At 31.4% G+C, this 15268-nt stretch overlaps 1 protein-coding gene across 3 annotated transcripts in view; it reads left to right on the top strand.

The window, feature by feature from the left end:
• Window positions 1-15268, top strand: part of LOC124367287 (tetratricopeptide repeat protein 21B-like) — a 69086-nt gene that overhangs the window by 7281 nt on the left and 46537 nt on the right. For all 3 annotated transcript variants that reach the window (XM_046824003.1, XM_046824004.1, XM_046824002.1), the window contains exon 2: window positions 6223-6477. In XM_046824003.1, coding sequence (XP_046679959.1) covers window positions 6223-6477 — 255 coding nt within the window. The remainder of the gene's footprint in view (window positions 1-6222; window positions 6478-15268) is intronic.

Genomic DNA, 15268 nt, shown 5'->3' with positions numbered 1-15268 from the left:
CCCCCCCCCCCCCCCCCCCCCCCCCCCACTCCATTCCTGCCACGTAGACTAGACCTATCGAAGTACCTTTGCACCCAGAAATCTACGACATTTGCGGTTATGATTGGTGCCGGCTCCTGGACATCCATAAGGTTGTCCAAATTGATGTGAATATCGGGTTTTTGTTGTGATAACCTTTCTGTTTAGTTTGTTAACAAATGTCCCTGCTAATCATGAAATAAGGTAAATCAAAATTTAAAATTTAAGCAATGTTTGCCTATTTTAAAGGAAGCCAAAATTGATCATTAGAAATCATAATTGGCTATGACATTTAAATATCCCAAGGAGGAGTACTTGATAAAAAAATTGATTTATAAATAATTCCTACAAAAATTCAAATATTCAAATTAATTTGTTTAAATGAACATTGGTTGAGTAGGGATATGTTTTACCATTTAAATAGTTTTTCTAAATATAATCTGGCACATTTTTATTGTAGAGATAGAGATTATCAGGGAGCTCATGGTATTCTTTGAAAAATAATTTGAATTTAAAACTAGAGAGATCTGTGCATTTATAATATGGATTCAGTTTTGAAACTTCGGCATAAGAAGAATTAATTTAAAAGGCCTATAATTAGCATTTCTATTTATAGAGTGCCAGAAGATTCAAATTGTCAAATTATTTTAAAATAAGCTTGATGCTGTTGTTTAAAAACTTTAGGTAAAGGAAAACATGTAAACAATGGTTTATATTGCATCAGACTTTAATGTAATATAATGAAACAACAAATAAACCACAGCAGAAATTATGAATTCTTTCCTCTGATTGAATCATACGGTTTTTTTTTAAAAAACACAATTTAGCATCACCAACTAGGATTTCTTTTATACAAATTCATGCATTGATAATAATTTTTAACTTAAAGTTAAAGTCAATCCTTTGAATCCTCAGAACAATGAATTTTGGAATATGGCTTTGTCGGATCACAGGCAAGTCTTTTTAGATATCTACAATCTTATTTCTGATTAATACAATACTAAACTTAGAGTAAAAATACGGATTTTTCTAAAAAGCTCTTATCAGATTTAGCAGTAGATTAAAAGACACTAAGTTGGAATTTTCAACAATTTTACTTTTGTTGACAACTGATGCCTTTAAAAAAATTTCCTTTAATTGCTTTCAAAATATATTGACAGAACATTTCTTTGTTTTTTTGTCTCATTTTTTTTTTTATTTTATTCTTATTTTTTTTTTTTTGTTTTTTTATTTTTTTTTTTTTTTTTTTTTTTTTTTGTTTTTTTTTTATTTTTTGTTTTTTTTTTTTTTTTTATTTTATTTTTTTCTGCTTTTTTTTTTTTTTGTTTTCATTTTTGTTTTCTTTTTTTTTATTTTATATTTTTTTTTTTTTTTTATTTTTTTTGTTTTATTTTTTTTCTTTTTTTTTCTTTTTTTTTTTTATTTTATTTTTTTTTTATTGTTTTTTTTTTTTTTTTTTTTTTTCGTTTTTTTGTTTTTTATTTCATTTTTTTTGTTTTATTTTTTTTTTTTTTGTTTTTTTTTTTTTTCTTTTTTTTTTATTTTTTTTTTTTTTTTTTTATTTTTTTTTTTTTTTTTTTTTTCTTTTATCTTATTTTTTCCCTTAGGAAAATATTTCTTCTGCTAACAAAACCAAACAATCCAAAAATAAAAAATGGATAACAAAAGGAATTCTAATTTCAAGCATTCAAAAGAGGGAGCTATAGTAAACTAGCCAAACAGTCAAACAATCCAAATTTCATAAAATTATGTAAAAAATTATTAACAAAAATTTTCAAAAATGTCTGTAATAAATCAAAGCAAATGTATAATTCTAATTTCATAAAGATTCTGAAAATAAAAAATGAAAGCTGCTTGGCGATGTAGTTAAATCTGAGCTTGGATGCAAAAGATCTGTTAACAATTTTCCGATGTGTGTTGATAGTGGTAGGGTTGTTAAAGATGGAAAGGAAATTGCAACAATTCTTCAACAAAAACTTTGCAGAATTGACCAAAGAAATTTAAGGCTCGAACCCTTGTGAACAAGAGGCCCTAATGTTTAGCACAAACGGATCTTGAATGTCAATTGTTTAATTTAATTTTGGTACTTGTTCATCAGATGATGTTGTTAAAGTGATCAAATCATTAAAAAATAAAAAATTCATCTGGGGGGATGAAATACCATCTGGAAACGTAATGAAACATGTAATTATATGATAGCTGTTCCTTATCATTTTAAATTAATCAATCCATTCAAAAATTTAGTTTTCCCAAAAATTTAAAAACGGGCTGAATTAAAAAAACCACTCTATAAAAAAGGCCAAATAACAAAATCAGATAATTACCGTCCAATTTCAATACTGCCCATCATTTTCTAAAGTATTTGAAAAATTAAGCACTAAACCAAAATTTCAAATTTTTTAGAATCTAATTCAATTTTGACTTGTGATCAAATTCGGATTTAGGAGGGTTCCACAGTACATTAGGGCCATGGTATAAACATGTAAATGAGGTGTCCTGGGCTTTGGATGGGTCACAGAGGAACCATGGGTGGTGTTTTGTGATTTGGTCCAAGGCTTTTGATGTGTGAACCCATAATATCCTTTTAAAAAAGCTTAAACTGTACAGTTTTTCAAATAGATCAATCCATGTTGATTGAATCTTATTTAGTTTCATCGATTTCAAAGAACTGTAATTTTAAAAAAAATAGTGTAAAATCTAGATCTCGTTGGGAGAAATTAAAAGTTGGCTGTATCCTCAAGGGTCTATTTTTGGGGTCCTGTACTTTTTCTTCAGTACGTTAATGATTTACCTAAAAATGTTGAAACCAAAAATTATATTAATATGCAGATGACAGCAACCGCTGTTGTTTAAAGCAAACTCTCACTTTTCATTTGAAAAATAAATTCAAATCAAGCTTTTTTATGAATTGGCATACAGGTTTACAGGTTAACGGATTGAAATTAAATCAAGAAAAACTCAACTAGTAAATTTTCGAACAGCACAATTTAAAGGAGGGCTATATAAGGATGTGATTTTCCACGGCCAACAAAGAAAATTATGTGATAGTGCAAAATTTTTAGGTATAGATCTGGATATAAACTTTTCTTGGGAAAAAATGTATTGAAAATATATTAGAAGATTAAACTCGGCATGTTATCAAAATGCTAGTGTTACGAAATTCAATTAATTTGGAAACTAGAATAATAATTTACTACTCTTGTCTTTTTTCTCATAAACAATAATGGTATAGAATTTTGGGGATCATCTTCTACTTGATAAGTTTTTTAAGATCCAAAAAACAATTTTACTGAGATTAATGACCTTTTCATCATTAGAACTTCTTGCAAACGCCGTTTAAAAGACGTAAAGATCTTATCACTTCCCAAATTTATACATCTGAAAACCCATACTAACAGTACAATCAAATTTTGAAAGCTTATCAAGTGAATAACTTTGATCATAATATGACAATACAAAGATTTAAAGCTAATTTTCAATATCCCATACATCGACTCGCGTCTGGTAGAAAAAACTCCAATATACACGGCGAAAAAAAAACATACAATAAGTTACCTCAAAAATATAAACATTTAATCAATTCAAAAATTTTTAAAACAAACTAACAGATTTTTTGTTGGAAAAAAACTATTATAGTGTTGATGAGTATATTGATGGATCCTGAATTTTTTAAAATTGTGTTTTAACATATATTACATTAAATTTGTTTACGCTGTCCTTGACCTCTTATATTATTTTTATAAGTTTATATGTATATGTGAGTTGTGATGTGCATATGGTATGAATGTAAATGTGGTTATGTATCATTATTACCATTAATTTAAGACAATGATACCTGTTTCTATAAGCAATGCTATGTATACAACGTTGACGTAACAATAAAACTGATTCTGATTACTGATTCTTAGACTAGAACCTATCGAATTACCTTTGCACCCCAGAATCTCGACATTTGCGGTTAGTGATGTGCCGCTCCTGGACATCCATAAGGTTGTCCAAATTGAAGTGACATATCGGTTTTTGTTGTGCCTAGTGTGGGTTCAACTGGAAGGTATAAACCAGCCAGAAGTGAACCCTCCTGAGTCGACTGGAAATTATATGTTAGTTCTGACATCGGCTGCATAAGGCCAAACACTAAGATTAAAGTGAGTTGTTAGAACTTCTATTGGCTCAGCAATTTAAATGTATAAATCAATATGAAAAAATATTAAATTATAATGTGAACCATATTAAAATTCCTTAAAATTACACATGTTAACACTGATATTATCTCTTATTTTGATCATACAATTATTTCATTTAAAAATGTCTTCAAAATCAAACTTGGTCATAAATAATTTATATTTCAAGACTGGTAAGTTCCATATATTAGATATTTTGAAGTGAGATTAATTATTACATTCAACTGAAGTGAAATCATTGACTATTTCAGCATTAGGTAGGCAGATAAGCTGTCTCTGATGATAAAATCCAGAACGTTATAAGTACTCTACCTGCATTGGCATCCAACTCTGCTAGTATCATGTTCCACCTTTCCATCCGATAACATTCCTCATCTGACTCAATCCATAGTTCTCTCAAACATATTAAATAAGTGTCTTTTTTAAATGTTCTTAAATATACTTGCAATTCATTTTCGTTCAATGTTTTGAAGGCATGGCTGTTTGAGTGAAAAATATTAACTCCATCCTAATATCTGTTTATCATTAAAATGACAGGAGATGATTAAAAACTTAAAATAAAAATAAAATATGTTATTTTTCCATCTTCATCATTGGACTTTTGTTCTATTTTGGCTATATCTCCCAAATTTTATTCAATATGATGTGTTGGAATGAACACAGGCATAATGTGTTTTCATCTAAGACAATAGAAAATATTCTTTATTAAACAATATTATTGAGATATGTTACAGAGTCAACAGTTTGTCAGAATAGATGGATGTGTAATCACACAAAAGATTGTCATTCCATGAGTAAAATTCCCAAAGTGTGTAGAAGGCCTGGTTCTGTAGCTAATGGTGAAGTATTTTCTTCATGGTTCCTTGGATTGTCTTCTTTCAAGTAGTCAGGCAGCTTGTTGAACAGCTTCATTCCAGCATAGGATGGCTTTCAAATAAAGGCAGTTCGGTGAATAGGGCATGTATATAGTCTCCTGCTTGTCTGGTGAAGTGATTGTGCAGATGCCTCTGTTCAGGAGGATCCTTGGTTCTGCAGTGTATAATGGTTTCCAGGATGTAGATGGAAGTCACGGTCAATAATTTCCAGTCTGTAAATATGTTTCTGCAGCTCTGTCTGGGTCCTAATCCTGACATTATCCTTAGTGCTTTCTTTTACATAATTAGGACACGAAGAGGATTTCCATCTGAAGAACCACCCCAGACAGTTATTCCAAATATAACATTGAATGGCTTTCTAAAAGTGCATAGTATGCAATTTTTGTTACTTCAGGACTCCTGTTTGTTAAATCAATCAATCAATCAATTTATTGTTTTAAGACTTTTTACAAGTACTAACAACATCAGTTTTGCAACACAATGCCAAGTCTAGATATACTTATAATTTTATAGTTATACTATAAATTACAGATAAACTATTTCATTTCAAATTCATATTTTTTTTAATTTGATAATTTTTGTATGTTGAGATGTGAAAAGAGTTGTTAAAATAACGCCATGAATTAGTTAAAATAAATTACTTCAATTAAATGACAATTTAAAAGATTTAAAACAATGAAATCAATCAACAAAACTAAAATTCAACAATTAATAAAATATTTATAAATAAACTAACAATAACAAATAAATAACAAGAAAAAAATAAACTGTAAAGAGTTGAGACAAACAACATAAAAGAGTAAACAATTCTCAAAAAACAATTTGACTAACTCCAAAAAACTCCACTTTAACAAGGCTGTAAAAAGGATTAACCTATAAAGCTTCTTTCTGAAAATAGAGTCAGGATATTTATCAACCAATGGTATTAATTTATTGAAAACTTTTAATGAAATTACTTTGTGACTGTTCATGGTTTTACTAAGACGGTTAAATTAAATTTAAAAATTATTTAGATTCCTTGTATTGTAGTTATGAATATAGTATCTGAAGTCCATTTTATCTGGACAACAAAATGTAAAATATAAATGTAACTTTTAAAAAGTTAAATACTTAAAGTAAAATATTTGTGTGCATTGTCTGTTGGTTAGACAGTGGACCGAGATGCCATCGCACAGTTGGAGTGGAAGGTGGAGGATGTGGACAGTGTCGGGGAGCGGGGGCTACAGCTAGCATCGTCCGCCCTGCTACACTCAGGACGACACGGTGAGGCGCGCAAGTACGTGGAGCGGCTGTTGCGGCTCAGCCCCAGCTCGGGCGCAGCGATGGTGGTCAGTGGGTGGCTTGAGATGGCCGACGGGAACACCAGAGCCGCTGCTAGACTCTTCAAGACTGCCCTCGGCCAGGTCAGGCTCGCCATCATCTCTTTTCTTTGTCCTTCAGTCCAAATCGTGCAACTCACTTTTTGTAAAGAATTCATTTTTTTTTAGTGCAGTGTTGAAAATACATTTTCTATGGAAGACCTTAAATCCATTTTTTACAAGTATGAAAAAAAAAAACAGTTGACTCATCATAAACAAATGGTGTGAAAAAAAATGGTATACTAAAAAAAGTTCTTGATAATTTAGCAAATGTTAATCATGTTTACAAAGTAAAACAATTAAAATTCAGTCAGCGAATATAAATATTTCAAATTGTTTGTCATAAAATACGTTTCAGTAGGTATAGTTTTATCTTTCTCAGTAATTTGCTTAAAATATAACCATTTTCTCTGTAAGCTATTTTATAATTATTTTATTTATAATTTTATGATTATTATTTTTATAATTGAATCATTTTTATAGACGTAATAATCAAAGATATAATGTTTGATAAAACGTAATATTAAGTAAACAAATCAATTCAATAAATGTTTTAAATTTCTATGGAATTTATTGATGGATCCAGGGGAGATCCATGGGGGCCAAGGCTTCCTCTAAGATTTTGATAAAATGGATTAATGACAAAAATAATCACAATCGTATTGTAAGCATATGTAAGTAAAATTAACTGCACTTAAAATGAAATAAAATTTGCGTATAAGAACATTTATTTTTAAATATTTTATATTTTATTGTATTGAAATACAAAATCTCCTGTTACAATAAAGATAATGGTAAACTGTAACCAAGGTCTCTCCTGACAATCAGTACTGGATTGGCCCCTTATAGAATTATGTTACTTAAATTCAAGTCTTAAAGTCTAGCTCGTGTTGAAAGTTATTAAAAGAAAATCATCCCGTTTAGATATTACAAAAAGTGATGATTTTACTTTACCAAACTTTTTTGAAGTAATTAAATATTATTGCCAACAGTTTGGATGGGATGGAAATAAAACCTCTTCACAGATTGTCAAGAGATGGTTCCATAAAGATGATTACAGTTTGAACTGTAGAAATGGTGGGTACGGAGAGGATAGTTTGTAGATCAGTGGGTTCTACTTTTAAGATTTTGAAGGGATGTCCTTGGTGTGCATGGGAATTTGGAATATATTGAAAATATGGAATATATTTGTTGTATCAAATAGCAACGCTCCTCCCTATTGTGATGCAAGATTGGAAAGGCATAAAAAATACCTAGATTTTGGATTTTAACCTTCATTTTTATCTTTCCTAGTTTGTGGAAATTCAAGGTCAGTTGTTAAGTTGTGCACACTTTAAAAATCTGTAAGTCCTGTTCAAAGATTCAGAATGATGTAGATTTTGACTGAATAATGGTGAGCCAGCCATTGTAGACACTTTTTAGATTAAAATATTAAAATTATACAATTGGAGATTTTCTTTGTTGGGGGTTGGACAATTAATAGCAGTTTGTCCTTTATGTTTGTCTTCAAAGTGCTTGTGATTTTGGTTGTTATTCGCTCAGTGCTTTTCTTTTTTTGAAATTCAAACATTTTATAAGGTTTATCCGATTTGATTATTAACCTTGAATTTCTAGACTACTATAAAAATAAAAATATTTCTTGTTTGTACCAAAGTTCTTGGCTGTTTTTCTAGTGATGTCACAAAGAGGGATTGGCATTTAGTAATTTAGGGTTGGGTTTGACCCTCCTTTGACAGGTCATCATCTGAATCTCTTGTATCAAGAAGTAGGACCATCTTAAAATTAATGGCACAAAAAAATGACAAGTGGGATATCTGGGTTCTACTGTAAAATATTGATATCCTCATCTTCACCTGATTTATATCGTACTTTTTTTTTAAAATTGCCCAAAATAACAATTAAAGTGATTGATTAAAGTATTCTTTCCTGTCCTGACTTCAAGATAAGTACGTTTGATGCTCCGGAGATGAGATTTATAAACATAATGCAACCAAAAAATCGATTGCACAACTTTAACATTAATCTTAAGCTTTAAGAATAATTTATAAAAGTGAAATCTTGTTAGTAAAGATCAAGTTTTGGCCAACAGGAATAAACTGTTGCTGTCTGCGTCGCTATTAAATATCTTGGCTTGAATCCAAGAACTCTTTCACAGCTATTCAGATTCTGAGTTCCGACTTGAGACTTGATTTACGAATCTCTTGGCCAAATAAATGACCTTTTCTCTGCTGAAATGTGATATTGCATTAAAAAAAAATATTGTTACCATGTAAAATGAATTTAAATAATTGTTAATCTCCTTTATTTGCTTCAAGAAATAATTCTTGTGTTGCGTGCATATAGAACACCCCTTGGAAGATGTTTGGTGGGAGGAAAAATGTTTTATAAATATAAACCTGCATAATAATAATTTTAAAGCTAAAAATCCTTAAAATAGTTTTTTATTACAAAAAGTAGTATATAAAACACATTTTTTGTGCACTGAAACAAGGTAATGAAACATGAAATTAATTAACTGGAAGCAAATAAGTTATACCAACAGTGTACAAGCACATTATAGCAATAACCTGGGGATGACCCTTCTCATTTTCTAGTTGACTCGACTATTTCAGTTGTAATGTTGTGTTGCAAAGGGGTTTCTTTTTTACATACATAGATTTTGTTCAGGGAATTCAGTATCATAATGACAGTTTCTTTTTGCCTCGGTAATTTAAATGCAGACCATGATATGTGAAATGATGACTCTTAAAGTTCTCCAAGTCGGTGATGCTTACATTGTTCATTCTTACTGTGACTTCTCTTGTATAATTGTTTGCTATATCTATTTCATTATGTGTTGGGTCAGTGGGATTGGCATCATATGTAATTGGTTTGTTTTTTTTTAGTTATTTTGAAACATGGAGGTATTGTGTCTGAGAAAAGTATTAAAATTGTGGAAAAGTATTAAACATACACAAGCTCAGTCAGAATCCATGCATCTGGTGAACAGATGATGGCTGATTGACATGATGTGTTCAAGGCCATGCATGGTAATTAAGCATACAACATGACACATTATTACTGTACAACTACAACACTTCTAGTACTAGGCTATGCAGTAGTCCATTCTTGGTTTTAATTTTCAAAAGGAAATTATCTAGTAATTTTTTAATAATCATATTATTAAATTGTTACGTTTACTCCTAATTGATTTTGACAATTCATGTAAACAAACTGATATACACATTGATAACATTGATACACATATATTTTTAGTTTTAGCACCAATAACATCTATCATGGATACTTCCAGGCACATGTTTCGGTATTAAACCATCAATGTGTACATTAACACTGATGATGGTTTAATACAGAAACATGTGTCTAGAAATAAAATCATTTTATAAAAGGGTTTTAGTTGACCATTCATTATACTAATATAAAGATAACCCTGTAATGTGGAGTTAATAACATAACATCTATCATATTTGTATGCTTTTACATAAACCTCGGTTCAGATGTAGTCTTGAATAATTATGGTTATCTGTGGTACACTTAATCACCCGAGTAATTGGGAGTTTACTGTACTTAAACTGTACAGATCCCATCGTATTGGAGGACCTTAATTAGCACCTTTCTGGTGTCGTTCTTAACAGCTAGCTGCGAGTAGACCTTAACACGTTTGCTCTGTTCTAAAGTAAACCGCTCGGGTTTGTTGTCTCTGTCTGTGTATAAATTGTGGCCGGCGTCGGCTGGGACAGAACTATTTCTGTGGCAGTTGTTTGTTCTTGTCTATTCCTGCCAGTAGATAGTCTCCGCTGGAATTACAGTTCGTCTCTTACCGTTATAGCACAAATCCTGGATCTCTTCACAGACAACATGTTGTGTTTAGCTCTCAGGTTAATTTGTTTGTTGAACAGCTTGTTTTTGTAACTCTTGAGATTCTGAAGCACCAACGTTAAATAGTTTAGGTTCACAGCTCATACAATGGTACAAAATAAATCAATCGTAAACAATTCTGTACATATCATAACGGCAGGGATACACCTGATGTAAGAAAATTAATTTAAGAGTCCAAGTCCCACAAGTTGTAGTCCAAGAACTTTAAGGTCCCAGGATTGTAAGTTCTGAAATAAACCAGACAATTTGTACTTACACATTGCCATGTAGTCTATTACATATTTTGCATTATATATTGTATTTTATTAAAAATTTGCCATTATTAGGGTCCTTTAAACTAATATACGTGATAGAAAGAGTAAATGGAAAAATCATGTTATTTTGGAGGTGTTTAATAATATGGATTTAAAAAATTGAATTGAAATTATTCTCTGATAATATGTATTGTAGACAATATAGTGGGAAACTTGAAAATCTTAGTCGTATATGGGCATTGTTCTTAATGGGTTATTTAAAATTACCTTACAGTGTAGTCAAAATCATAAACTGATTTGTGACTAACATGAATATAAATTGTTTGAAGTACAGGAAAGGTAAATTTATATTGTGAGTCAACAAGAAATGCTTGCTATAGTCAATTTGGGAGTGAATGGTTAGAAATTGCACCTGCAGTGGTGAGACCTTGAAGACAAGGGGGACAAAGAGGAGCCTTTGTTCTGTTGGAACAATGTGCTTTGTGCTGTAGGAACAATGGGTCTTTGTGCTTACCCAATTAGGACTCACTCTTTGATTTTGGGTCTTGACATTTTCTGAGTAAAAGATTTTTATCTGCATGTGTTTTTGCTAACTAATTCCCAAACTCCAGCAATATTTCAAAAATGCCAAAACCGTCAGTTTTGTTCTTTGTTGCTTTGTAATACAAGTTGTCTAGAAAGAATGGCTTCCCAGTTTAGAAGGTTTCTCTCGCTAATGTTGTGTTTGGTGAGTGTAAACAGTTGGAAGCCCGTTTGCCAATTACAGTGTTGCCTTCAGTGAACAGTCTAATTAAATCCAAGTTTTAATTCATTACAATTGCTGATTTTCTGTAATCCTTACACTTGTAAAATGTTTCAAAAGGTTCTAAAATATTTGCTTGTTTGTCCTAAGAATTAGAACTAAAGAAATATTTAAGAGCGTATCAAACCGTTTAGAATTGTAAGGGCTAAAGAAAATCAGATACTGCAATGAAATAAAACTTGGATCAAAACAAAATTTTACCTAAATTACAGCAAAGTTTTAGTCTAATAAAAAAACTGAGCACATGTACCCTGACCTTAAAATCTATCTTTATTGGTTGTGCTCGTTATGAGATTGTAGAAGATTGTCTTGTGCTCGTTGTGTCATTAGGTGTTAAACAACTTAAGTATGCAGTTGGCGATGGTCCAGAATGTGAGTGACATGACAATGGAGGTTATGTAATGGAAGAGTGTTTCGCAAGCACACAAAGTGGTACATTTCTAGCCTAGATATTGAACTCTTCTGTTCGCAAACATAAAAATACAACATATTAAAGTTATAAAGTAGGCTGTGGTACCAAATATGAGTTTTCAAGGGAAGTACCTTTTTTGGACCATCCCTTTATTTTTCCATAGTGATGTTCATAACATGTCTATCTTAACATAATGTCCGTGTATGTGTATGTAAACATCAGCATTGACTAATAGAATGGACAGATTTTTACTGAAATCTGTATGTGGATGTAGTTTAAAAAGAATACCCAGAACAACTATTTATTGTTTTTGGCTTAAACAATAACCGGCGAAAGCGCTTTTATAATAAAATAAAATTGTGGAACAATAACAGTTTCTTTTATATTAAAAGTAATTTTGAATAAACTTTCAACAGAATAAAGTATTATTTCATCTATTTATTTTTTTAATAAAAAAATAAGGCAACTAAACGGTTACAAATGAATAATACACAAATGGATTAAAATGGAACATATCACATTTGTATACAAATTTTCTTTTAAACAAGATTTGAAACTATAGTTGAAACTATTGGAATCTTAATAAAGTATCAACCTAGGCCTTGCTTTCTGTTGCAGTGGAAAAGAGAAAGTATATTGTGAAGAAAATTCATAATCAATATCTAATGTAAATTTAATTTTCAAAGAACTCCAAAATCCAGATGTGAGAACGTTTTATTTTGTCAATAATTTGTTAAACTTACTTGTATAACTTTTAGTTCAGATTTTTTAACCTTTTGGTTTTTTTTTTTTTTTTTTTTTTTTTTTCCTTTGGGATATTGGGGTGGATTCCTAGATCCTCACACGTCAACCTGAGCTTATTGTGTGCCCCTTTGATGTTAGAGGGGTAAGCCTATCTTCGTGCCCTTAATTAGGCTAAGAAGCTTTTCCCCGATACTAGCATCTGGTTCGTCGCCTGGTTGTTTATCACCGAAAAGAGCCCTTCTCCTTGCTCCCAGTCTCTCACAGTCCAGTATTATGTGTTTTGCAGTCTCTTCAGACTTATTGCAGAGTCTACACTCCGAGTCCTCATTTCGTAAACCTAGAGTGTTTAGGTGTTTCCTGAAGTGGCCGTGTCCAGTGATCAAGGCAATCACTTGCTTAACCCGATCCCTCCCCAGCCCCATCAGCCATCTGGTGAATCCGGAGCTAGAATCGGCAAGCAGTCTTTTGCCGAGTGCTTGTCCTTGGTGACTCTGCCACCGCAAGCGGTGTGTCTTCCTGGACCATTTGTTTATACTTTGATAAGCGGCTGACTTGCTTATACCACAACTCGGTTCTGGACCGGTGTATGGCATGCTTGCTCCGCTTTTGGCAAGCCTGTCGGCGCATTCGTTGCCACATATGCCTGTGTGGCCCGGTACCCAACCAAGACGCACACAGTTGCGTGATCCAAGCTTGCAGAGAGTGTTAAAGCACTCCCACACAAGCTTGGATGAAATGCTGTTGGAGTCAAGAGCTTTAAGAGCTGCCTGACTGTCTGACATTATACAGATGTTCATTTCCGTACCAGGAAATGAACATCTGTATAATGTCAGACAGTCAGGCAGCTCTTAAAGCTCTTGACTCCAACAGCATTTCATCCAAGCTTGTGTGGGAGTGCTTTAACACTCTCTGCTGGTTTTGTAATAGATGAGAACTTCAAAGGACGTAAATGGAAAAAAAAAACCATTTCAGATCATAGAATAAAATGTAATTATATTGTAGGCCTTGAGTTAAGTGTTATGTAACAGTTAATAATAATGTTTTAAATTTTTATGTGAAAAATAAAAAAAACTGTTTGAATTTAAACTAATTAGATATGAAAATCTGAAAACTTCTGTAGTTACTATGTTTTAATACTGTGTTAGTTGCATTCTGCTTGAAACATTCTTTGTGTGCACACAGGAAAAAGGTGATTGTTACATTAAATATTAAAAAAAAACTGTAATTATAAAGTATCATAAAACTATAATATGTCTTTATAATATGAAGAAATACCTGAAATGATTTGCGACAGTTTAAAAAAAAGCCGTGGTTACATATATTTTTAATTAAACTTTTCATTAATACGGATATACTATAGCGATAAACTAAGTTAAATAAGTATAGTCATTTTTTGTTTAACTTGTTAACAATAAAAAAAAAAACTAACAAACAAGTGCTGTATAAAAATAATATGCTTCAGAAAAAAGGATATTGTAGACTTACAACTATGAAAAAAATGAAGTGAACGATTTTTCAGTGCAAGGACTTTGAGACTGTACATGATTAATGTACATATTTTTGGAAATTTGTTGGCTTTTCTTGACAGTTTTAATTAACACTTTCTCTTCATAAGTATAGTACTGTATTCAAAATATACCAAGACTAGTGTTTACTTACTAGTGATATCTCGTGAATAATTTTACTTAGTTTTGGAGTAGCTTAGGCATAAAAATAGAATTAATATTCTGGAAACTCACAGTAACTGACAAACATAAACAATGTTTAATAACAATTAACACATCCTGGTAACTAAAATAGCATCACATGTGGCCAGCATCTGCTGTTACTGTAAAGTTAAACACAAGTTCAGAACTGTTTCAAAGTTAAAGTACCAGATTGTGGGATTTTTCATGGTCCGGTGGACATATGGAACTAAGAGCTAAGGAATAAAAGAAGAAATCTTTTTCGTCTTTAAGCACTTATGACATGCAATGGACAACGTCACTTTTTCTTATAACTAAATGGCCTACTCCTATCATACCTTTAAAATTCCATAAAATAAGTGTATTGATTAGACATTTATAAAATTAGGTAAAAGTAAGTGTTATATATACATGGTAAATGTGAATAACACCACAATTTGCTCATTAAAAAGAAAATAAAAATAAATATGGTGTTAGCAGCATCTTGTTAAATATATATATATATATATTTCACAAGGTGTTTGAAAAGTCTGGGTACAGCTTAATATTTTACAAACCATGAATCACAAAATATGGCTATGTAAACTTGCTCCGCCGGGAGCTGGAAATCTAAATTAAAGCATTTGATACCTCATTTGACTCACTTAGTAGAGTAATGCCGCAAACCGCATATTTATCCAATTTTTGGTGTTAGACACAATAAATAGTTTTATTTTTTGTGTTATAAATTTATGACATAATTTGCTAATTAAAAAAAGTCAGTGAAAACACATCGGTTAGTAGAGTGAAACGCCGCCTACCGCATCAGAATACGATGATCCAGTCAGAAATGGCAGCGCATAATGTACTTCACAATGTGTACCTAAAACAACCCACCATTTCTGATTGGATTAAACCTTTTGAGATGCGGTTTGCGGAATTCAACTCTACTAAGTGAGCTCTTTCAAATGAGGTATCACTCGACCCATGCTTTCATTTAAGATTTCCATGTTTTCCTTTGTGGGCCGTCCCCCCATGGTTGGCATGTCATGGTAATAACAAGGAAAACCATATGACACTG

Source organism: Homalodisca vitripennis, chromosome 8, assembly GCF_021130785.1.
Source record: "Homalodisca vitripennis isolate AUS2020 chromosome 8, UT_GWSS_2.1, whole genome shotgun sequence".
NCBI lineage: Eukaryota > Metazoa > Arthropoda > Insecta > Hemiptera > Cicadellidae > Homalodisca > Homalodisca vitripennis.
Note: the sequence above shows the minus strand (reverse complement) of the source record. Positions and strands in the feature narration are given on the sequence as shown.